This window comes from Coregonus lavaretus (assembly GCF_964263955.1).
Source record: "Coregonus lavaretus genome assembly, chromosome: 19".
Lineage (NCBI taxonomy): Eukaryota > Metazoa > Chordata > Actinopteri > Salmoniformes > Salmonidae > Coregonus > Coregonus lavaretus.
Window position 1 is genome coordinate 11,541,323 of NC_140006.1, and position 24,718 is coordinate 11,566,040.

Below are 24,718 nucleotides of genomic sequence, written 5' to 3' on the forward strand. Positions count from 1 at the left end.
GACATGCAGAAACACCATGTTGCAAAAAGTATCGAGTCGGTTTTCCTCGCACAAAAATGTAAGGGTGGAGAGAAGCCAGACAGAACCTCATCTTGGAGATAAATAAGTTCTGCTGTAAGTTCAGTGGTGTGTCGCTCACACAGATACCATGACAGGTGGAGGTCTTCAGTCGCCTGTTCAGTCAATGAAGGCTATAGGTGTGAGTGAACTAGAAAGAGGCGGCAAGTTGAAGTGAAACTTAACAAGTGAGAGATTAATTTATGGGCCTGATTTACCAAGTGCTTTCACCTGTGCAAAGTTGACACCTTTAAAAAAAAAATTGTATACAGATAGTCAAACAAGGTCATAAGGTAGCATGTCATTTTTTGCTTTATTTTAGTCAATCCTTTCTGAAAATAACAGGTGCAGCCTTTGCACTGGTAGAAAACTGTGCACACCAGGCCCAACCTAAGTGTGCTTCGATTCTGAGAAGAAACTGAGGGGGAATACCACTTGCCATCTGTGGATAGAAAAAGTGAGAGGTTTAAAATACGTGAAGTAGTCCTTTCAGAACTGTCTCTCCGATGGGAGGAGAGGTCAGGGAGCACATGCGTCAGCCGTCCAGGTTCACAATTGGGACGCGTCACGACTCCTCCGTCCCAGAGTCATCTTCATCGTAGCAGCAGTCGTCTTCATCCTCCAGATCCTCGTCGTCATAGTAATCGTCATAGAAGAGATCGGAGCCCTCGTCAGGGGGCGGGGCACGAGTGCGGACACAGTATTCGGCCAGTGTGGTGGGGACCTTCACCCCGTCACGTTCCGCCTCAGCATTAGTGGCCAACACCTGCTTCCTGAGAGACAGTGAGATAGAGAGGATAAATAATTGTGTGTGTGTGCGCTGTACTCTCTGTCCTTGGTGTCTATCTCAAGGCCTTTAGACTGTTAAACAGCCATCACTAGCACAGAGAGGCTGCTGCCTACATACAGACCTGAAAATTGCCACTTTAATAAATGGAACATTAGTCATTTTAATAATGTCACTTTAATGTTTACATATCTTGCTTTACCCATCTCATATGTATATACTGTATTCTATACTATCTATTGCATCTTAGACTAAGCCACTGATAATGACATTGCTCATCCATATATTTATATATTCTTATTGCATTCCTTTACTTAGATTTGTGTGTATTAGGTTTTTGTTGTAGAACTGTTAGATATTACTTGCTAGATATTGCTGCACTGTCGGAACTAGAAGCACAAGCATTTCGCTACACTCGCAATAACATCTGCTAACCATGTGTATGTGACCAATACATTTGATTTGATGTATGCAACACTTTGTCCTTTGTGTGTGTACCTACCGAATGATCTCTGCGTACTCTCTGTCCTTGCCCTTGCTGTCCCTCCACTTGCGGTACATGACGGAGGCATCCACATTGGCCGGGGAGAAGGTGTTGGGCTCGTTCAGCAGAGAGATGACACTCAGAAGGATGGTTCTACAGGAGACACAGGGTTGGATGTCAGAAAGAAGCACCAAGCAGTGTCTATCAAAGTTAGCTGGTTGACTCATTGATCCTGCTCTGTGGGATAAAGGCTATTTCTCCAAAGTACAATTTCTGAAATATGTCAACCTGTCGATGTTGATATAAACCTCAAATGGTGCTGGTAAAAATAAGACCTACAACTTCTAATTTAAGAACTGACAGAAACAAATGTTTGTCAACATGACTTAATAGTATCCACATTACTGGGTCAGACAGAAAATAAACTAAAGTGTAACAGGCGTTCTGTTCATGATCCAGGAAGTCCTGGAGAGGTTCCACTGAAGCCAGATGGACAAGTGTCATGTGATCTGGGTATGAGTGACACAGCACAACGGGAGAGCGGGGGCGTAGAGGAGAGGGACAGAGAAAGAGGGGATGAAAAGGGAGCGTGATAGATAGACGGGAGAGTGATACAGTAAGCGGAGGGAGAGCAGGGGTGTATTAATTCCGCCGATTCTGTTGCAAAACGTTTCTTAAACAGAAGCAAACTGAAAGAAACAGAGGGGGGGAGGGGGAGGGGGGGGGGGGAGAGAACATGCAAGGAGAAGGGGAGGGGGTGAGAGAACATGCTGGGTGAGAAGGGGAGGGGGTGAGAGAAGGGGAGGGGGTGAGAGAACATGCTGGGTGAGAAGGGGAGGGGGTGAGAGAAGGGGAGGGGGTGAGAGAAGGGGAGGGGGTGAGAGAAGGGGAGGGGGTGAGAGAAGGGGAGGGGGTGAGAGAAGGGGAGGGGGTGAGAGAAGGGGAGGGGGTGAGAGAAGGGGAGGGGGTGAGCGAAGAGGAGGGGTGAGAGAAGGGGAGGGGGTGAGAGAAGGGGAGGGGGTGAGAGAAGGGGAGGGGGTGAGCGAAGAGGAGGGGTGAGAGAAGGGGAGGGGGTGAGCGAAGAGGAGGGGTGAGAGAAGGGGAGGGGGTGAGAGAAGGGGAGGGGGTGAGAGAAGGGGAGGGGGTGAGAGAAGGGGAGGGGGTGAGAGAACATGCTGGGTGAGAAGGGGAGGGGGTGAGAGAAGGGGAGGGGGTGAGAGAAGGGGAGGGGGTGAGAGAAGGGGAGGGGGTGAGAGAAGGGGAGGGGGTGAGAGAACATGCTGGGTGAGAAGGGGAGGGGGTGAGAGAAGGGGAGGGGGTGAGAGAAGGGGAGGGGGTGAGAGAAGGGGAGGGGTGAGAGAAGGGGAGGGGGTGAGAGAACATGCTGAGATGTGTACCTAACGTTCTGGGTAGGGTTCCACCTCTCAGAGGGCAGCTCCCCACTCTGAGGATCATCAACTGGAGGGTGCAGAATGGATATACACACATCCCCATTCTAACAAGGGAGAGGCTAAAATTAATACAAACAAGTTTAAGATCACAAATTGCAGGTGTGACTGGGATTAGGCCACATAAAAAGATGGAGAGAAATTTAGATTAACACCACAAAATGTGTTTGAAAATTAATTACATGGAGTTTAATGTATTTTTCTAGAATTGTGTCAGTGATCTCTTCTTACCTCATAGATGTTGGGGTGCCACATCTTGGTGAGGAAACGGAAAGCAGGTGGTGAATAGGGGTAGTCAATGGGGAACTTGATACGAGCCTGTGGGACACAGGGAGAGAAGCAAATATGTCAGCAACATGTCCTAACATGCGTCTGTGGGGGCTAAACTACCTAACCGGATTCAATGGTAATCCTGATGTCGCAACCCAGTGCTGAGTAGACCATACTAGAGAGCAACAACAGCGTGACCCTGACACAGGTTTGACACTAAACAGTACTGCTTGTCACTGCAGGCTGCATCAATAGAAAGCAGATGCGATGTCACGTTTTTCACGGGCCTAACGTTACTACTAACGGAAGCCAACAATGTAGTTGTCCATTAGTAATGATGGCTAGCTAGTGAACAATATAAACTAGGAAAATAGCATTTGTGTATGTTACATATTTGCAAAACAAGCTGACTTACCTTGAAATACCCTCCTTCATAGTGAGTGTTAGGAGGTCCAAAAATGGCCACTTCCCAATTGTATAAATCTGCCTCGTCAACCAATGTTATTCTGAAGCCCTCGACTGGCTCCTCTTGAAGGCTCTTCATTTCTAACATTAATGCTTTTTGTGAGCTTGCTACGTGAGTCGGACCATGTTGCGCCATGGTAAAATAGCAAACGAGCTAATCTTGTTAATGTTTGGCGGAGAACCTCGTTGTTTACTCGAACACAGTTAGCAACCAGCTAGCCACCTGATTCTGCAAAACAAAAACGTTTTCTTTGTTGCGATTTCGCGATGCGCACAAATACTAGTTAGTTAACCTTTATTTTGCTTCAAGTCGATGGATTTGTTGTGAAATCGCGCAATATGTTTTATCTGGCTAGTTATCAATATGAAATAGCTGAATTTAGAAGAGTTCATACTAAAAATAATAATGTTTTGGTATTTTAGTAGATAGGCTCACCGACCTAGCTAACTGCCGTGGAGCTAGCTAGTAGGTGCTAGCTATTGGTCCAATTAATATAAAAAATGTTACTTTGCTACTGATAGTTATACTAAAATAATTAGTTTTGGACCAGCCAAAGACTACAAACAATAATTATTCACCAACGCCGTTTTTCAACTGCGAACATCTATGTCCCTGCTGACAAGTAATGTGAAGAGTGAAGCAGTCTCCTCCTCTCCTCTCAAAACGTTCAATAAGATTGCAGTGCCGTCTGGGAAATGTAGTTCCAATTAAACAGAACTTAACTTCTGTCAGCATTGCAAAAATGTTTCATGATATACATTTTAATCACCATGTTTATTGTAAAAGTATTCCAATTAATTGTGTATAGCAATGCATTTATGACATTATTTTCGGGGTTTTAAGAACTACACTCACTGCATTTCTGGAATACTATCAAATGGTGTGACGTTACGACAACACGAATGTTGTTTGTTTTGCTGTAAAGTGCCTTGCTTGGCCTTTTCGAGGCCAATTGATGTGTAAACTAAAATATGTCTATACGAAATACTTATAGATGGGGTGTAGTGTGCGGATTTCATTGATCATGATAAAATACTTTAGAAAAGCGCTGTTGTATGCCACCATCCCCCATTCTGCTCCAAACGAAACGACCAATCAGTTTATAATATGACGTTTACAAGCTGCGTCAGGGCTCAATGCAAGTCCCAGCGGTTGGCTTTAAATATACCTGAGAATTAAACAAATGCGAACAAAATCAATACGAAGTTTATTAGGAAAGAGGATCCCTTCGTGGTTTTCAAGTTAAATAATTATGTTTGTAATTTTCTTAACGTTTTTTCCCCTCAAATACATTACAGTTGTGTGCTGCGCACAAAAATAATTGTTCAGGTCCTATTTACGCGACGGAAAAGAGAACGGACCACAACAATTTGGGAACTCTTTTGCCATGGGTCCAATAAAGCATCGTCGGTCCCGTTCTACCTCTCGTAGTCGGAACCGGGATCGAAACAGGTCCAAAATAAGCAGATCACGATCACCCAAAGAGAAGAAAGGCCGGAGTCGGTCCATTGATCGGAACATAAAAACCCGGAGAATTGCGCGTTCTGAGAGCGGAAACTCGGACAGCAGTGGTGGATCTGCGAGGCGACAAGGACAACGGCCCCGTAGCAGAGACCATCCCGGGCCGAGAAGCGACTCAGACAGCGACATGAGACGTAAACTGAAGGGCAAATCAAAAGACAGATCCAGGTAAACGTTACAGGTTAAGCTATATTAAAAAAAAATGTACAGTGCATGTAGTTAGCAAAAAATGGCCCACATACTGTATCTGCAACTAAACGTTTTTCTATCTATCAGCTCTGACTCAGATGATCCAAAGGGGAGGAAGAAAGTAGAGAAAAAGAAGAGCAAAAGAGAAGACAAAGGAGAGAAGAAGATTGGCAGGAGCCAGTCCCAGTCCGACTCAGGGTCTAGTGCAGACGGGAAGAGATCGAGGGATGGGGGGAACATTGACCGGGAGAGGAGATGGCGGAGGAGTGCAGACAGAGGGAGCAGAAGCCCCAGCAGAGAGAGGGAACGACAGATGAGGGAGAGAACAAGGGACAGGGAGAGAATGAGAAGCCGAGACAAGGACCCAAGCCTATGTAAGGAGAAAAGTCGAGACAGAGAGAGAAGCAGCTGGAGGACTGAAGACCGTGGGAGAAGAGAAAGAAGCAGAGGGAAGGACCAAAGGGACAATGAGTGTAAGAGACGTCGCTCTGGCTCCTCAGACTCATCTAAGAGCTCTGGGTCGGATGGCGGAGCCCGTGGAGGCAGCCCGGGGTCTGGAGAGGCCGGGCCCTCGGTCCGAGATGAGAAGAAGAACCAGAGAGAGATGTTGAAGGCCCTGGAGACCCCAGAGGAGAAGAGGGCCAGACGACTGGCCAAGAAGGAGGCCAAGGAGAGGAAGAAGAGGGAGAAGATGGGCTGGAGTGAGGAGTACATGGGCTATACCAATGCAGACAACCCCTTCGGAGACAACAACCTGCTGGGCACCTTCAAATGGCAGAAGGTAAGACAGGGAGAGGAGAGTGATCACTTGAGAAATGGCTGTATATGGGACTATCAACCTCCTGCTTTTAGAAGTACAGTGGTTATCAGACCTTGCCTAAACAGCAGACTGATATCATGGTTACTCCATGAATATCAGCCGGAAAGAAGTTGCTGTAAAAAAAAGATGCAATAGTCTCTACAAGGCAGAATTTTGAATAAAATATTTGCACTTATTTTACCGGTTGTACATGCTGTTGGTCCTTTTGGCTGTAGGAGGGGGAGATAAGGGATCCACAGGAAAGCGCTGTTTACCTGACTTTTTGGGGTGCCGGTAGGTTCTGTCGCTTGTATTATCAATCTGTTGTCGCATTACACGTGATGCACAATATGTAAACAAAAGCCGAATGTTGACGACCGAAGCACGTTTCCTCGCAATCAGCTGGAGGTGTTTGCCATTCGGTTAGGCTCGGCCATATTGTGCAAGTGTTTGTCACGTGTGAATTGCATCAGTATTGAAAATAAAAACTGGAAATACAAATGATATACAGAACAGCGTACTGAAGGTCGGGTTGATAACATTATTCTGTGGGTATTTTGTCTCACATTCCTACCAGCAAAAGGAACAACCACACGGATAACCGGTAAAGTGTAATTTTATTCAGCATTCTGGCTTGTAGAGGTCATGAAAGGAAATGTTCCTGATCCAAATGCTCATTTCTGCCCGACTTAGAATTATATGCAATTCAACGTTGGGTCTTCATGCTTCATCAGACCAGTCTCTGAGGAATATGTGTGTTTCTGTATGTTGTTGTTGTGGTCAGGCTCTGGACAGGAAGGGGATTGGCCATCTGGGTGAGAAGGACCTGAAGGACAGGAACAAACGTATCCAGGAGGAGAATCGCAGAGAACTGCAGAAGGTATGCTTCCATGCAACACAAGAGTTTTCTGGGTCTGCACTATAAATCAAGGATAGTTGAAATCGGTGTTAAATTTACTCTACTGGGAGTTATCTTAACCCTCGAGAGTGATACACTCCCTGGAGTTAGTGTTGATAACTGGAGTTTATTGGGTTGGAGTACTTTTAACTCCAGGGCATTTCCACTGAAAAGGACCCATGAGCACCAACGTGAAGTTCATAGCAGCATGTCAAATGAAAGCTAAGTGTCTATACTTTTGGGAAATGAAGGCATAGATGCATTTTTCAACCATTTTCCATCTTAAAAAATTAGGCATAAGTAATGGCTTTGATTTCTGGATAAACAGATGGAAAAGGGGTCTAAAAAACATCTACCAGAAAAAGTATTAAAAGGTATCAGAAATGTATAAAAACACAATAATGTTGACGTAAAGACCCCTGCCAACTAATATCAACACTTATATTTAGTTTTGGATAAATTGTTTACCTTCTGTAAGTTAAAGAAATATTGCCTTGTGACTCGAAATTCCATTACCAAAAACCCACATATCTTAAAAATATTTTCTAATTTCTCTCCCTCATGAGGAAGGAGGATAATGAAAGTGCACAGAAGTAACAAGTAATGGTAGACCTTCCAATTAGTTAGTGATTTTACTGATATCAATTTTGTTTATGAATTATTATGTGATTCAAACTCGTAATTCCGTGACCAAATTGGTAAAGGAATTACCAAAAAAATTGCTCCGGAATTACTGCAACTGAATTGGCTACAATGGGAAATCATAATAGTTACCAATCACATTTGGGTCACCTGCTACTGTCCTCTCTTCCACTGGCATACTTTTATGTTAAGCTCATAACTTTTTTCTTTGTCTTTCTGGTGGTCAAACCAAGAGTGTTAAAACAGTCTGAGTCTGGACAACCCCTCTATCTCTCTCTTTCTCTAGTTAATGTCACCTCTACCAGGTCTTACTGACACCTACCCATGAGCCCCCTCTCTTTCCATTTACTTTAACCAGCATCTTCACTTACTGAGCACCGACCGACACCGGACGTCCATGGACTTTTAAAAAGTAGTTGAACCAAATCTGAACCTATCATAGACGTATGTTTTATAAGTTTGGATAGCACAGTACTGAATACAGTACTGTACAATGAGTAGAGTATAGTATATTGTACTGTACTGAACTATACTCTACTGAACTCTGCTCTACTGTGCTCTAATGTCCATAATTATACATTTCTGTGTAGTACAGATCAGGGACACATGATGTAATTCCGATTACTGTAATGCCGGTACCGGGTGTAAATCCACTTCACTCACTGTAGTTCAATAACCAAAATATATATTTTCACACTCAAGGTGCCATGTCATAGCTGATAGCAGACATCATTTAATCTTAATTCGGACCAGATATTTAACATGTTTTTGGAAAACGTGGTCTCATACAAACCTGAGGGAGACTTTACCGTAATTCCGTTACCAAAGTTTGCATCTGCACAGTTCTTCCACTAAATTCGTTTTTGTAAATGTTTTAGTGGAAATTGTTAAAAGTAGCCCTTGTGCATAGAGTTGTATGGTTTGAAAATCTTTTAAATCAATGGTTTTTGTTTGGCATACATTTTGAAGTGAAAAACACAGAACGATCCGATGTCATTGTCAAAACTACTGTCATGTTTAACACAGCTAGCACAGTGGGTTTTTGACTGGACTCTACAGGCTTATTCGATGCTAGCTAACTGCTTTGTTATTGTGGACATCATGCATTTAGCTAGCTTTCTAATGGAGGATAATAGTACATAGAGCCGATGCCCATGTGAAAATCACAAATGTCGCGTACAGCTGAATGTGCTTAAAAACCTGGATTTCTGACCGGACTTTACAGGCTTGTTAACATGGTTGTTAGTATTGTATTGTTATTCAATCTCAAATTGGTAGTTTTAGCTTTTACTTGATTCACTTCTTGATCAGAGGCTTGATAAAAAAAGCCATGAGTTTGTTTCAATATGGCTGCGGCCACGTCTCTATAAGGGTGCGTTCGTAAATTCGCTCTGGCTATCTACTCCGATTTCAGAGCACTCTCGTCTGAATGTGCCAGAGCGCAGAGTAACTGATGAATTTACGAACGCTCAACAACAGTTGAATATGGCTGGTATCAGTAAACATCGGCAAAAAAGCGTAATTAAATTGTTGCCAGCAGCACAGTTACAGTCACCAACGCCCTGGATAACATAAAAACAGCCTAACCAGCTCTGCTAGGCTAGGGCGAGTAAAATGGTCAGAGTGAGGTGTGTAGCTAGCCAACGTTAGCTTAGGTGCTTGACTGTGAGGTCAGAACGCTCGGATCAACTCTACTCCTCGCCAATGCGTCCAGTGTGCGCTCTGAACGCTCCGAGAGCGAAACAGACAATCTGACAAACGCTCTGAATGTACGTACGCCCGCAGCGCACTCTGTCACTCCAGATTGAATTTACGAACAAGCGGTCACTAGCTAGCACAGCCACAAAGTTATAAAATCAGATTTAAACCTAACCTTAACCACACTGCTAACCCTAATGAGTAACCCTAAATGAAGACCAAAAAAGTTTTTTTTATTTCATTAATTTTTACAATATAACCAATTTTGACTCTGTAGCTGGCCTATCTAAGGGGAAATCGCTCATTTCTGCCTCCAGGACAAGACTCATGACAATAAACGGCAACCTGCTACTCTGACAGGCATTCTAAATGCAAGTTGTGAGTGATGTAAAGGTGTGCTGGATATCTTCCTGCAAGTTGGCTTCCAACAGATTGGATATCACATTGCAAACTACCACTATGTGACACATGAATAAATATTCAAATAAGGCTTTACAGCCTTATAACTAACCATAGAGATATGTACTCTGCTGTACTAACTGTAAGTTGCTCTGGATAAGAGTGTCTGCTAAATGACTAAAATGTAAATGTAGTTGATTGTTAATTCAAAACAACACAGAAAAGTGTAACATAGCATGGGAGTTGATTTAAAAACTACACTGAAAATACTAAAATGGCAATTGCAGTTAAATTGAACCAACTCAGTGAGAGTTGGATATTTACTCCTTTTAGTGTCCAAACAACATGACCAGAGTAGTTTTAATACAAAATGGGGGTGGGACCATATAAACCCCAAAATAGTGTTACATTTGAGTCCATTGGAGTTGAACGAACTCATGCGATTTTACTGTCTGTCTGTGTGTTTGATAGATTTAGAACAATGTGGCGAGAAAGAGAAAGCCATGCAAGCGCAGGACCTGTGTGTGTGTAACTGTGTGTGTAACTGTGTTTGTGTGTCTGCCTGTGTGTAGGTGAAGCAGCTGCGTCTGGAGAGGGAGAGAGAGAAGGCCATGAGAGAGACGGAGCTGGAGATGCTGCAGAGAGAAAAGGAGGCGGAGCATTTCAAAACCTGGGCAGAACAAGAGGACAACTTCCACCTGCACCAGGCCAAGCTACGGTTAGTGGTGCCACCTTCATTACTGTCCCTCTGTAAACCCTGACTCTCAATAACCTCTCACATACAGTGCATTTGGAAAGTATTCAGACCCCTGGACTTTTTTCACATTTTGTCACGTTACAGCCTTATTCTAAAATTGATTAAATTGTTTTTTGTCCCCTCAATCTACACACAATACCCCATAATGACTAAGCAAAAACAGGTTTTTAGAAAAATTGCCAATTTATTCAAAATCAAAAACGGAAATATACATTTACATAAGTGTTCAGACCTTTTACTCAGTACTTTGTTGAAGCACCTTTGGCAGCGATTACAGCCTCAAGTCTTCTTGGGTATGACGCTACAAGCTTGGCACACCTGTATTTGGGGAGTTTCTCCCATTCTTCTCTGCAGGTCCTCTCAAGCTCTGTCAGGTTTGATGGGGAGCGTTGCTGTACATCTATTTTCAGGTCTCTCCAGAGATGTTTGATCGGGTTCAAGTCCGGGCTCTGGCTGGGCCACTCAAGGACATTCAGAGACTTGTCCCGAAGCCACTCCTGTTTTGTCTTGGCTGTGTGCTTAGGGTCGTTGTCCTGTTGGAAGGTGAACCTTTGCCCCAGTCTGAGGTCCTGAGCGCTCTGGAGCAGGTTTTCGTCAAGGATCTCTCTGTACTTTGCTCTGTTCATCTTTCCCTCGATCTTGACTAGTCTCCCAGTCCCTGCCGCTGAAAAACATCCCCACAGCATGATGCTGCCACCACCATGCTTCACCGTAGGGATGGTGCCAGGTTTCCTCCAGACGTGACGCTTGGCATTCAGGCCAAAGAGTTCAATCTTGGTTTCATCAGACCAGAGAATCTTGTTTCTTGTGGTCTGAGAATCTTTAGGTGTCTTTTGGCAAACTGCAAGCGGGCTGTCATGTGCCTTTTATTGAGGAGTGGCTTCCGTCTGGCTCTAGGAAGAGTATTTTTATAGTTCCAAACTTCTTCCATTTAAGAATGATGGAGGCCACTGTGTTCTTGGGGACCTTCAATGCTGCAGACATTTTTTAGTACCCTTCCCCAGATCTGTGCCTCGACACAATCCTGTCTCGGAGCTCTATGGACAATTACTTCGACCTCATGGCTTGGTTTTTGCTCTGACATGCACTGTCAACTGTGGGACCTTATATAGACAGGCATGTGCCTTTTCAAATAATGTCCAATCAATTGAATTTACCACAGGTGGACTCCAGTCAAGTTGTAGAAACATCTCAAGGATGATCAATGGAAACAGGATGCACCTGAGCTCAATTTCGAGGCTCATAGCAAAGGGTCTGAATACTTATGTAAATAAGGTATTTCTGCTTTTTATTTGTAATACATTTGCAAAAATGTCTAAAAACCTGTTTTCGCTTTGTCATTATGGGGTATTGTGTGTAGATTGATGAGGATTTTTATTTATTTAATCAATTTTAGAATAAGGCTGTAACGTAACAAAATGTGGAAAAAGTCAAGGGGTCTTAATACTTTCCGAAGGCACTGTAGTTCCATTTACTCACTCAAAAACAGCCTGGTCCAAAAACAACGCCTCGCTGCTCCGGTGTTTGCCGATGTGGATTTGTGTGTAGCCCTCTAACTAATAAATGTTTGTTTGTTTAGGTCTAAGATCCGTATCCGTGACGGCCGTGCTAAGCCCATAGACCTGTTGGCTAAGTACATCAGTGCTGAAGATGACGACCTGGCTGTGGAGATGCACGAACCTTACACCTTCCTCAATGGACTCACTGTCACTGACATGGACGACCTGCTTGAAGATATCAAGGTGTGTGTGCGCTTACTGTCTTTCTAGAATAAATGGAGCTTGTTGGTTGAGAAATTGTGGTGTGTGGAGGAAGAGAGCAAGAGAGTGTTTGTTTGTGACCCTGTGTGTTTTCCCTGTAGGTGTACATGGAGCTGGAGCAGGGGAAGAATGTAGACTTCTGGAGGGATATGACCACCATCACAGAGGATGAGATCAGCAAGCTCCGGAAACTGGAGGCATCTGGAAAAGGCCCAGGTGCACCACCTCAACCTCTCATAGGTCCAGCTACATGGACATCTCAGTATTGCTCTCTCTCATTGGCCCATATTCTGTCTTGGCTGTCCACCATCAACCTCTATACTTTATGCCTACGGCTAGGCATTTCTCCCCTTGTCTCTCTCTCCTAGGGTGTGTCAGAAATGGCACCCTGGTTAAAAGTAGTGTAATATATAGAGCATTTTCTGGTGCAGCCCTAGTCTCTCTAGTGATGTTTTCTGTTTCGTTAACTGTCTCTCTGTTCTCCAGGTGACCGTCGTGATGGCATTAACACGTCAGTGAGCACCGATGTTCAGATAGTGTTTAAGGGAAAGACGTACAGCCAGCTCCAGGCGCTGAACCTCAACATCGAGACTAAGATCCGAGCTGGGGGATCCAATCTGGACATAGGCTACTGGGAGAGCTTGATGCAGCAAGTCAGGGTCTACATGGGCCGAGCACGGTGAGGACCGGTTGTTTGTGTGTGTAGAGCATGGCGCTTGCAACGCCAGGGTTGTGGGTTCGATTCCCACGGGAGACTAGTACAGGGAAAAGTACAGAAATGTATCCACTCACTACTGTAAGTCGCTCTGGATGAGAGCGTCTGCTATATTACTAACATGTTTTAAAAAATGTAAATCCCTATCTGTGTTGTAGGTTGAGAGAGAGGCACCAGGACGTGTTGCGTCAGAAGCTGTTCAAGCTGAAACAGGAGCAGGGAGTGGAGAGTGAGCCTCTCTTCCCCATCATCAAAGAGGAGCCTGAGGAGGAGGCTGTGTGAGTACACTCACGCACACCATCAACCTCTTTCTACGCACGCACACACACACACACACACACACACACACACACACACACACACACTCATGTACACAAGGTTTGACCTTTGCCTCCTCTGTTTCTCATTCACAGGACCGAGAGCGAGAAAGACACTCCCTCAGAGGTGCCTGGCCCCTCCTCTTCCTCCCCTTCCATCAATCAGAAGAGGGATACAGAGGAGAAGGATGAGCAAGTGGCGGGCCCATCCACGGAGGGAGACGGGGATGGAGAGGAGAAGGGTGAGGTGGTAGAGGCTGTTCTGACAGAGGAGGATTTGATCCAGCAGAGCCAGGCAGAGTATGACTCTGGCCGCTACAGTCCCACACTGCTGCTTCCCTCGGAGCTACCGCTGGACACACACACCATCACACCTGATGAAGACACACACAAACTACACCTCTCACGCAGACAGCTCGCCGTCACAGGTAAGAGGCTTTGCATACCCACACCCATATTCATACATACAAAAACGCTCAGTCATTCTTACAAGGCCTATCTCTACCCATTGTCAAATTAATCAATCTTTCTCTCTCTGCTTACCCCTTGTTCTCCAGGTGATGCCAATGAGAATGCAGAGGATGAGTTTGTGCGTCGCGCCAAACAGGGCATGGGTGGGGACGAGGCTCAGTTTAGCGTAGAGCTTCCCCTCACAGGGAAGATGTACCTGTGGGCTGATAAATACCGTCCCCGGAAACCTCGCTTCTTCAACAGGGTCCACACAGGCTTCGAGTGGAACAAATATAACCAGACCCATTACGACTTCGACAACCCTCCGCCAAAGATCGTCCAGGGCTACAAGTTCAACATCTTCTACCCGGACTTGATCAACAAACGTTCCACACCGCAGTACTTCCTAGAACCCAGTCCCGACAACAAGGACTTTGGGGTTCTGCGGTTCCATGCGGGCCCGCCATACGAGGACATTGCCTTTAAGATCGTTAACCGCGAGTGGGAGTACTCTCACCGCCACGGGTTCCGTTGTCAGTTCGCCAATGGGATCTTCCAGCTCTGGTTCCACTTCAAGAGGTACCGCTACAGGAGATAGAACCGGCTGAGTTTAGAACCTCAACAGACCAACACCAGTCCTGGGCCTAGACCCCAATCCGGACCAGGAACCTCAAACTGCAAGGTTTTAACCATAGAAATGGAATGTATAGATCAGACATCACATCAGTTGGGATCATCTGTAAGGTTAATATGTATTCTAGCTGTTAATGTTTAGTCTGAAGGCCTCAAAAAAATAATTGACACGCTATGGATCTACTTCTCTGTGTTATTACTATGGCAGCCCTGCCCATTCTGTTGTGTCACAAATAATGGTTTGTATTTTTAGTTTGATCAGATGGTGATTTTCAATGTACCTGTCTCTGAAATTACATATTAAAGATTATTTTCCTAGCTGGCTTCCATTTGGTGCCATCAGAGCTGTGAGGCAAATATTTGACAACATTTCTATTTTCCTAAGAGTAGCATTAAGTATGCCTCAATCAGTCAGGAAGAGGATGTCAACAAATCATAAGATAGTAAACTGTCACTTTTACCATTGGCTAAACATAATGTTGACCTATTTTCAATCTTAGGAACAACAGCTGTTCTATTTAGGACTAATTAACCCCCAATGTTAGCACATTCTTAGCAAGTCCACTCTTGCCCCAGATGGAAACCAGTCAAGCCTGTTGGCTATTCTATACACACACATTGGAGACGCCATAAATCGTTCAGGTAGAAAGAGTTTTAATAACATAAACAACACTGATACAATACAGTTAACAGGATCCTGAGAAGGCACCTTAGGCTAGAGGCCAATCCTCAAAAAGGGCTTTAGTTTATTTTTTTTGATACCCCTACCTGAGGAATAACAAAGCTCAACCATGTTTTTCCATATCTCTAAGGTCTCCCATATATGAGATGTATGGTTGTGTAAAAATATTTTACTGCAAAAGTGGTTACATTTATAGATATTGTGACACACCCCTTAACTCAAACAGTGTAGAATAATGTCAGGCTGGAGGGGTAACCCAATATTGCAAGCTCTGATATTGCTAAAATTTGGAATACAAGCAGTCAATTGTCTACCCAAATAAACAGCATTAGGATATCTTAAATACTTTTTGAAATATAAACCTGTAGACACAGATCTATACAATAGGCAGAAATATCAACTAGCAATAATTATGATGAATGTAAACTTTGCTTTTTGGTAGCTGTTTTTCAGAATTGTGTACAACACTCATACCTATTAAAACTGTTGGTGTAAATACATTTGATTCTGAATCCAATATGGTCAACATTATTACACTCAACACCTTCGCCCTTATTCATACGGCTCTTGGTATATCTATGATTGGCACTGCCATGCCTCTGTTGTGTCTGAATAGCCGAATCCAACTATTTTTTCAATGTGTGTTCATGTTTTAATCTCATTCACACAGCATATATACAATGGGCAATTCCACAAAATATAATAACAAGCCTTTCAAGACACAAGCACACAGTAGTGTTTATTTTGCGGGATTTTAGGCTGGGTATCTGTATAAGCACTTTGTGACATCTGCTGATGTAAAAAGGGCTTTATAAATACATTTGATTGATTATAAAAATATTATATATATAATTATTTGGCAACCGTTAAAACACTCTGTTCTAATTAAAATGAGTTTCCCAAATAAAAACTTCACTTTCATCCTTTGCATACTGTTCAGTCACAGTAAGTGCTGGATACAGTCAAAGTATGACCCATTTAGTTGTAACAAAAAGTATTTTCCAATCGTTCTGAACAGAACCCCTATTTTTTTCGTTCCGTTCAGACCAGAAAATAAAGTTCTGAACCGGTTCGAGACCCAAAAAAGTAACGGCTCATATAGTTCATTTTTCGTAATTTTTTAAACCTGTGAAATCAACAGGTTTTACAGAATAGATCATTAATTTACTCGACCCATTAGCACGGCTAGAGAAGCTTGCTATGGAATGGGTGGTACGAGATGCAACTGACATTTCAGCGGTGGGGAGAGAGAGTGGTGGACATGGAGGGGGCTTGGCTTGAAGCGCTGAACATGAAGTGAACTCGAATGTGTTTAGGCTATTACTAGCATTATAATTACAGAATTATATACTAGACATTAGGAATATTTGTAAAGACCACTATTAACCGGTTCTCAAGATTAGAAAATAACAGTTCTGTTCCAGAACACTAGAGATCACTTTAGTTATGTGTTCTGTTTCCATTCCTCCATTAACAGGGGAGGTTAGCATGTCTTTGGGGTATGATCTTTCAGTAACTGCCCAAATAAAGGAAAAACCAACATAAATTGTTTTAATAGGGCTTTGGGCCACCATGAGCCACCAGAACAGCTTTAATGCACCTTGGCATAGATTCTACAAGCATCTGGAACTCTATTGGAGGGATGCTACACCATTCTTACACAAGACATTCCATCAATTGGTGTTTTGTTGGTGCCTCTGGCACCACTCTGGAATCTCCCATAAGAGTTTAATTGGGTTGAGATCTTGTGACTAAGACACACAAACACAACCTTTAAACCCCATATGCTCCTTTAAAACCCCTCTTTCAAAGTCATTGAGCTCTATGGTAGCCAAAATAATGGGCAACTGAGCCTTTTTATTCACGACCCTAAGCTTGATGGGATGTTAATTGCTTAATTAACTCAGGATCCACACCTGTGTGGAAGCACCTGCTTTCAATATACTTTGTATCCCTCATTTACTCAAGTGTTTCCTTTATTTAGGCATATACCTGTATATATATATATATATATATATATATATATATATTTTACGATTGAGGGATTCTACAGTGTGTAGTATAGTATTCTACAGTATACTACAAAATTCAAAGTAAGTACCACACACGATTGAGGGATACTACAGTGTGGAGTATAGAATTCTATAGTAGCGTATTCTTAATCATGGTCCTGGGACCCAAAGAGGTTGCACATTTTAGTTTTTGCCTTAGCACTACAAACCTGATTAAAATCATCAAAGCTTGATGATGAGTTGATCATTTGAATCAGCTGATTAGTGCTAGGGCAAAAACACAAATGTGCAACCTTTTGGGTCCCCAGGACCAGGATTAAGAAACACTGTTCTACAGTAGACTACAATATCATATAGTAAGCACCATACGATCAAGGGAAACTACAGTGTGTAGTATAGTATTCTACAGCAGGGATGGGCAACTTTGATGGGAGTGGGGGACACAAAAAATCTCAACTCATGAGGGGCCAAAGTTGCTCTCGGGTCTGCGTACCCACAATCATACCCGCCATCCCCACCACCACCACCACATTGAGAGCTAAATATTTTAGTGGCCCCCCTCTTGACAGCGGAGATAATCTTTTACGATTCAGAGTTAATTTAATGCAATTCTACACATTTTCCCATGGGGTGTAGAGAAAATGTTGCAGCTTTAAAGCAAGTTTGCTGCAATTCTACTCATTTTGCCAAGAGGTGGAGAGAAGATTTTGCTATTATATAACTCCTTTTGTGCAATTCTACTCATTTTGTTTTACAGCTCATTTCCTGCAATCCTAAACATTTTTTCCATAGGGTGGAGCTAAATGTGTGCAGTTTTTAAATATGCTATCTAAGTGAGACTGACTAACAAAATAAACATTTTTGAAACAATTATGGAAGGTAGGCTAGAGATGATTTTGCTCTCATTCAAGTTTGCCCTTTGCTTCCAGAGGCTCCGATGAGAGCAGAGGAAAGGCTGCAAGAGTCTGTTGGTGTAACAAAACAGAAACAAGCAAGTATTCCTGTTTCATGCAAACCATTTCTTTAATATCCTTGAATAGGACATCTTATAAATAACACTGATATTATTCTTAAACAACACACACAACATAGAGAGAATGGTACAAGAAAATGTAGTTCTGAGAGAGTCCAGTAGAGGATGCACTCCTTCCGAACAAATCAGCCAATGACCACAGGGTTTGAGTTCCACTGGATGGCGCTTGTGTACCAGCCCACAACACCAAACAACAAGAGGAGCAAATGCAATCAATGCTGTATAGTAAGCCTAAATTAAAATACTTTCATTTCTTAAGATCTAATATGTTTGTTTTTGTCGCGACAGGGGACAGAGAACCTTTGAGGAGTAAAAAGTGTCCCGGCACCAGTAGGTCATAGGTCATACAGTAGCCTACCCGATTGGAGTTGAGTGGAGACTAGTGTGGGCGGACTGGAGCTCCGACATCACATAAAATAATTGTTTTATCCAAAACTACTGATTTCAGCACCCAAAGAATAGCCCACAATTACACACAACATTGTTCTGTGTAATTGCGGGCTATTCCTTGGGTGCTGAAATCAGTCGTTTTTGATAAAAACGTCATTATTGTGATGTCGGAGCTCAAGTCTGCCCACACTAGTCGCCGCTAAACTCCATCGTAAATCATGGAGTTGAGTTTAGTCAGCTAACAGTAGCCTAGGCCTAGCACACACACACCCACACACAGTAGAAAATAAGGTTTTACGTGAGTTGTAGCAACGACACACACAGTAGAGAAGGTTTAGTCAAGTAGAGCACCATACCATCATAGCACCAACATAATACAATAGATTAGAGCATTGGCATTCTAGATGCACGAGAACAACTAGATATGTTAATCTCTAATCCAGTGGTCATTAACCCAGGACCTGGAAGGTGTGCAGTGGTGTACAGGTTCAAGGTGTGCAGGCTTTTGTTCCAGTTCCAGGTGTGTTAGTGTTGGGTTTGAACAAAAGCCTGCACACACCCACCCAGTAGCCAGGACCAGGGTTGGTGACTACTGCTCTAGTCTCTCTCTAGGCTGGTTTCTCAAGCTTCTGGTGTCACTCTCTCACTTCTAAAGTGTGGCGTCAGTTACATCAGCAGCAGGACAATAGACATTGGCTCAATCGGAATAACAGAGTAACAACAGGCTCAGTCACTGGTCCTTTGTGTTTGTGTGCTCATCTAATGCTCAACCCCACTGGTTATCCCTTCTTGAAAACGGTCAAGTTTTGAGGCTGCAAATTTACGCTGCTGAACACAGCTCAGGTGGATAAGGTGCGTTACCCAAACATGGTGGGAAACACTTTTAAAGGTACTGTAGACCAATGGTTCAGCAGGACTGTGATCCATGAGGACCAGCGTTGTGCAACTATTCTGTAGTCCACCAATCAGAAGGCACAGGAAGAGAAGAGAGCTGCTGCTGCTGGTGGAAGAGTTCTGACCACTAGTTGGCTGAGCAATTACAGGAAGTCACTCCTGACTGGTCCGTCTCTTCTCCAGTTTCATTTTGAGCTCCTCTGTGAGGCCTAAGGAGAGAGGAGTGAGACCTCTGTAGTATGAGTATGCTTGAATTCATGGATACATTGATCAGGACACATGCCACTCACTTTGTGCGAGGAGTGGGGAGGGGGAGAGAACGAGCCGTCTCATTGGGCTGCTGGGTGATGACGGTACTGGTGATGTCACAGCCGACAGGATACGGCGGTCGGGAGCGGGAGACCTGGGTAGGGGTTTCCATCGCTCTACACCAGGACAAACAGAGCGGTTAGTGTGTGTGTGTTTGTGTGTTTGTGTGTGTGTGGTGTAGGATTTCTGGGTACCTTGTTTGGGGGGTAGGGCAGGGGCTTTGGGTAGTGGGCTGGAAGGGGCACAGTGTAGGATTCTCTCTCCATTCTCATCATTGGACGAAACAAACGCTGAACGCGCAAAAAAAAAAAAAGACACAAATATCAATAAACTACATGAACATTGAACAGAACCTAAGATACTGTATCTCCCAGGATTTCAAGCAACACTGTGTGTAAGTGAAAATGTGTTAAGGATTCAAGTATGTCTGTGTGTCTCACTGATGTTCTCCTCATAAGGTTCCTCCAGAAGAAAAGGCTGTAGGGTTCCTGCTGTCTTCTCCACCAGAGCATCGATGACATCATGAAGCGTAGCACAGGGAATCTAGAGGGAAAACAGAGTTAGGAGCCATGGAATAGCAAGATATGAGGCAACAATGTAGCATGTGTTTATATGCCTGTTGAAACAATGTGTCTGGGAGTGTGTTGGACTTACTGGGTTCTCAACGTCTATCACATATCCTCCCTGCTCTCTCTGAGTCACACGATAGTGTCTGAACACTGACCTGAGAGAGAGAGCGCAATTGATGGATCAAATCATTAAGAAAAATGCTTGCAGATCTAGGTGTGTATACCTATGCTGAGTGGCCATTACCCGTTGAGATCCTGGCGAGTGGTGACAGCCAATGAGGATCCGTCTCTGCCGGGCCTCAGCAGCATGTTGCCACAGTCTGGATGTCTCTCTAACAGAACTTCTGCCTCAGTCCTCGACACAGGCCGGAAACACCTAGAGACACACACACAAACATACATATACCGCAGTGTCATATACACACACACACCTAAGTGTAACACACCTGCATTCACTTCAGTGTCAGCAGTGTGTGTGGGTGTGTGTGCGCGACTCACGATGGGATCTCCCCCAGTAGAGGTACTGATAGGGGTGAGGGGGGAGCGCGGGTGGGGGTGCGTGCTGCTCTGCGTCTGTTCCTCTCTCGGTCCACCACCTCTTTCAGCATCTGCACCTGCCCCGGCAGCAACGTCAAACAGCTGGGCACACTCAGCTACAACAGCCAATCACACAGGGGGTTACTGACAGGTCAGGGAGCAACCACCAATCAGACAGGTTTATACTGTGATGTAGGGTGTCTGATACTTACATCTATGACAGACTGGAGGAAACCCTTCCACAGCTCTCGAGCCTCTAGATTGGCAACCTGGATAAGAGGAGAACAGAGAAGAGGTTGTTACTCTCTGGCTGTGTGTGTGTGTGTGTGTGTGTGTGTGTGTCTGTGTGTCTGTGTGTTTTATTACTGTGAGTTTTGTCTCTCCATCCTTCATCCGCAGTATGAGTCTAGCTGCCTCAAGGTTTCTGTCTCGGCTGCAGTCGTCTTTCAGTGAGACAAAGCCACTGAGATCCATCTTCTCCACATACTGCAACAGATACACAGATAATCATAAATTAACATATACAATAACTCATCCCTGAAGATATACAAAGTGTTTAACACACACACACACACACACACACACACACACAGAGAGCACTTACGTGAGTGTCCTTGGCATTATTAAAGAAGAAGAGGGTGTTCCCACACAGACAGGTCCACAGCCGCCGAGAGATCTGGTAACACACACGGACAGAGATACACAGACAGAGGTACAAAGGGAATTAGAGCTTGAACTGTTTAATATTTTAATCGAAAACTTCAACATCGATCATGGTTATAACATGAATTGTATTACATACAGTACCGGTCAAAGGTTTGGACACACCTACTCATTCCAGGGTTTTTCTTTATTTTTACATTGTAGAATAATAGTGAAGACATCAAAACGATGAAATAACACATATGGAATCATGTAGTAAACAAACAAAAAAAGTATTAAACAAATCAAAATAGATTTTATATTTAAGATTCTTCAAATAGCCACCCTTTGCCTTGATGACAGCTTTGCACACTCCTGGCATTCTCTCAACCACCTACATGAGGTAGTCACCTGGAATGCATTTAAATTAACAGGTGTGCCTTCTTAAAAGTTAATTTGTGGAATTTCTTTCCTTCTTAATGCATTTGAGCCAATCAGTTGTGTTGTGACAAGGTAGGGGGTATACAGAAGATAGACCTATTTGGTAAAAGACAAAGTCCATATTATGGCAAGAACAGCTCAAATAAGCAAAGAGAAACGACAGTCCATCATTACTTTAAGACATGAAGGTCAGTCAATACGGACAATTTCAAGAACTTTGAAAGTTTCTTCAAGTGCAGTCGGAAAAACCATCAAGCGCTTTGATGAAACTGGTTCTCATGAGGACCGCCACTGGAATAGAAGACCCAGAGTTACCTCTGCTGCAGAGGATAAGTTCATTAGAATTACCAGCCTCAGAAATTGCAGCCCAAATAAATGCTTCACAGAGTTCAAGTCACAGACACATCTCAACATCAACTGTTCAGAGGGGACTGTGTGAATCAGGCCTTCATGGTCGAATTGCTGCAAAGAAACCACTACTAAAGGACACCAATAAGACGAAGAGACCTGCTTGGGCCAAGAAACACGAGCAATGGACATTAGACCGGTGGAAATGTGTCCTTTGGTCTGGAGTCCAAATTGGAGATTTTTGGTTCCAACCGCCGTGTCTTTGTGAGACGCGGTGTGGGTGAACGGATTATCTCTGCATGTGTAGTTCCCACCGTAAAGCATGGAGGAGGAGGTGATATGGTGTGGCGGTGCTTTGCTGGTGACATTGTCTGTGATTTATTTAGAATTCAAGGCACACTTAACCAGCATGGGTACCACAGCATTCTGCAGTGATACGCCATCCCATCTGGTTTGGGCTTAGTGGGACTATCATTTGTTTTTCAACAGGACAATGACCCAACACACCTACAGACTGTGTAATAGCTATTTTACCAAGAAGGAGAGTGATGGAGTGCTGCATCAGATGACCGGGTCTCTACAATCCCCTGACCTCAACCCAGTTGAGATGGTTTGGGATGAGTCGGACGGCAGAGTGAAGGAAAAGCAGCCATATGTTCAGCATATGTGGGAACTCCTTCAAGACTGTTGGAAAAGCCTTCCAGGTGAAGCTGGTTGAGAGAATGCCAAGAGTGTGCAAATCTGTCATCAAGGCAAAGGGTGGCTATTTGAAGAATCTAAAATATAACATTTATTTTGATTTGTTTAACACGTTTACATTTACGTCATTTAGCAGACGCTCTTATCCAGAGCGACTTACATTATTTATTTTTTCATACCCCCTGTGGGAAACGAACCCACAACCCTGGCGTTGCAAACGCCATGCTCTATCAACTGAGCTACATCCCTGCCGGCCATTCCCTCCCCTACCCTGGACGACGCTGGGCCAATTGCGCACCGCCCCATGGCTCTCCCGGTCACGGCCGGCTACGACAGAGCCTGGATTCGAACCAGGATCTCTAGTGGCACAGCTAGCACTGCGATGCAGTGCCTTAGACCACTGCGCCACTTTTTTGGTTACTACATTATTTCATGTGTTATTTCATAGTTTATGTCTTCACTATTATTCTACAATGTAGAAAATAGTCAAAATAAAGAAAAACCCTGGAATGAGTAGGTGTGTCCAAACTTTTGACTGGTACAGTATATTCACACACAGTTTCTCTCCCTCTCACACACACACTTTGGCCCAATGGTGATCCCAGGTCTCAGGGGATGAATCTGCACCACAGCTGTTGTCAATCTGTGGCCATGTGATCCTCCCTTCAATAGAGTGCACCTGAACCCCAGCCGAAATATCTGGTCTGTGTGTGTGTCTTTGTTCCACAATCCCCCCATCACCTCCCTCCCAGCTGTGCCCAGGCGGTGTCATTAACATGCAGCACCACAACCCACACTGCTCAGCTGGCCTGGCCACTGACACAACCCCATGCTTCTCTCCTCTCCTCTCCCAAACTACATAGCACAGTGGCACTATCACTCAGAGATAGGGATGGCCATATTCAAAATCAGCTGTCAAACATTTACAGTTGTCAAAAATCACTGAGCCAGCCCAAGCCTTCCTTTTTGGTTATACTGAGATTTGCCAATAGAATACGCCTATACATATAATTATTTGCGTTTTTATTAACATAATGACAAATAATGTCTTGACTGGGCTACATTCACCGGGACATGTATGTGGTGTTATCCTTTTAAGTTCAGTGTCCATTCCAACCCTAGGCTAATAGGATGACGCTTAGCCTACGCGCTAATAATCACTTGTGCGCAATAAGCAAGTGTACCGCTAGATGAAAATCACTGCCAGTTTTTTCAAGCCTCGCCCATTCGCACACAATAAGGAAGTTGACAGCTCTCGCAGAATGGGGTTTCCAAGGAATTCGCCGCCGCGCGCTATCCGGGCGACACTATGCAGCCACTCACACAGCATGCAATGCAATGCACCGACATTTGCGCATTGACGGTATGGCTGCACCTACCTTTTCTTTCGGTCCCCGTTTTTCCAGGTATCCTTCGTAGTAGCAGGGCGGGAGCTGCGCCCTCGTTGCCGAGCGCTGTTTGACTGGTGCAGTCGCCATGAGTATCGCTGGCTGGCTGGGCATAAACCGAGGACAAAGGGGTGCTTAGTAATTGGGGGAGATGACACGCCTTCCTCGGATGAGATATCACCATGGATATCCGCCAACAGCTGGCTGTCGTGCACGTCCTTATGTGTCAGTCAGGATAGGATATGTCATTGTGTGGTTTATTGTGCAGTTTGCTTTGATTGGGCTAGGCTTCTTCAGGAGGGTTAGAGATTGGTTGTGACATCTCAAATATATTGCTGGAATAGTCTGCTTGGACATTTATTCCAGAGCCTGATTGATCAATTTATTTTTTGACAATCGACTTGTGTTTTTGAAACCACTGATTAGATTATTCTATTAATTTAGGCTAACATTACCTACATCATTTCATTCAAAATGTGTGTAC

General features: G+C 44.0%; 3 protein-coding genes across 3 annotated transcripts; 1 reads left to right on the forward strand and 2 right to left on the reverse strand.

Moving 5' to 3' along the window:
- Positions 1-346: 346 nt before the first annotated feature.
- On the reverse strand, positions 347-4,152 carry LOC311147053 (ubiquitin-conjugating enzyme E2 R1). Its single transcript, XM_084183664.1, has 5 exons — positions 3,462-4,152; positions 3,008-3,094; positions 2,726-2,823; positions 1,347-1,481; positions 347-830 (listed from the first exon to the last, which is right to left on the reverse strand). Exons 1-5 carry the CDS (start codon positions 3,645-3,647, stop codon positions 623-625), a joined length of 714 nt encoding a protein of 237 aa, XP_084039790.1. The 5' UTR covers positions 3,648-4,152; the 3' UTR covers positions 347-622.
- A 655-nt stretch (positions 4,153-4,807) lies between these two features.
- LOC311147042 (splicing factor Cactin-like) lies at positions 4,808-14,608 on the forward strand. Its single transcript, XM_084183649.1, has 10 exons — positions 4,808-5,201; positions 5,310-6,003; positions 6,806-6,901; positions 10,231-10,376; positions 11,995-12,157; positions 12,277-12,391; positions 12,662-12,854; positions 13,049-13,168; positions 13,304-13,635; positions 13,765-14,608. The coding sequence occupies exons 1-10, from the start codon at positions 4,900-4,902 to the stop codon at positions 14,253-14,255; spliced, it is 2,652 nt and encodes an 883-aa protein (XP_084039775.1). The 5' UTR covers positions 4,808-4,899; the 3' UTR covers positions 14,256-14,608.
- A 4,846-nt stretch (positions 14,609-19,454) lies between these two features.
- Positions 19,455-24,370, reverse strand: stap2a (signal transducing adaptor family member 2a; the record flags this gene model as incomplete). Its single annotated transcript, XM_084183665.1, has 11 exons — positions 24,226-24,370; positions 21,321-21,392; positions 21,083-21,202; positions 20,929-20,985; positions 20,678-20,832; positions 20,424-20,555; positions 20,265-20,334; positions 20,051-20,153; positions 19,805-19,900; positions 19,592-19,726; positions 19,455-19,510 (listed from the first exon to the last, which is right to left on the reverse strand). Exons 1-11 carry the CDS (start codon positions 24,346-24,348, stop codon positions 19,455-19,457), a joined length of 1,119 nt encoding a protein of 372 aa, XP_084039791.1. The 5' UTR covers positions 24,349-24,370.
- Positions 24,371-24,718: the final 348 nt, after the last annotated feature.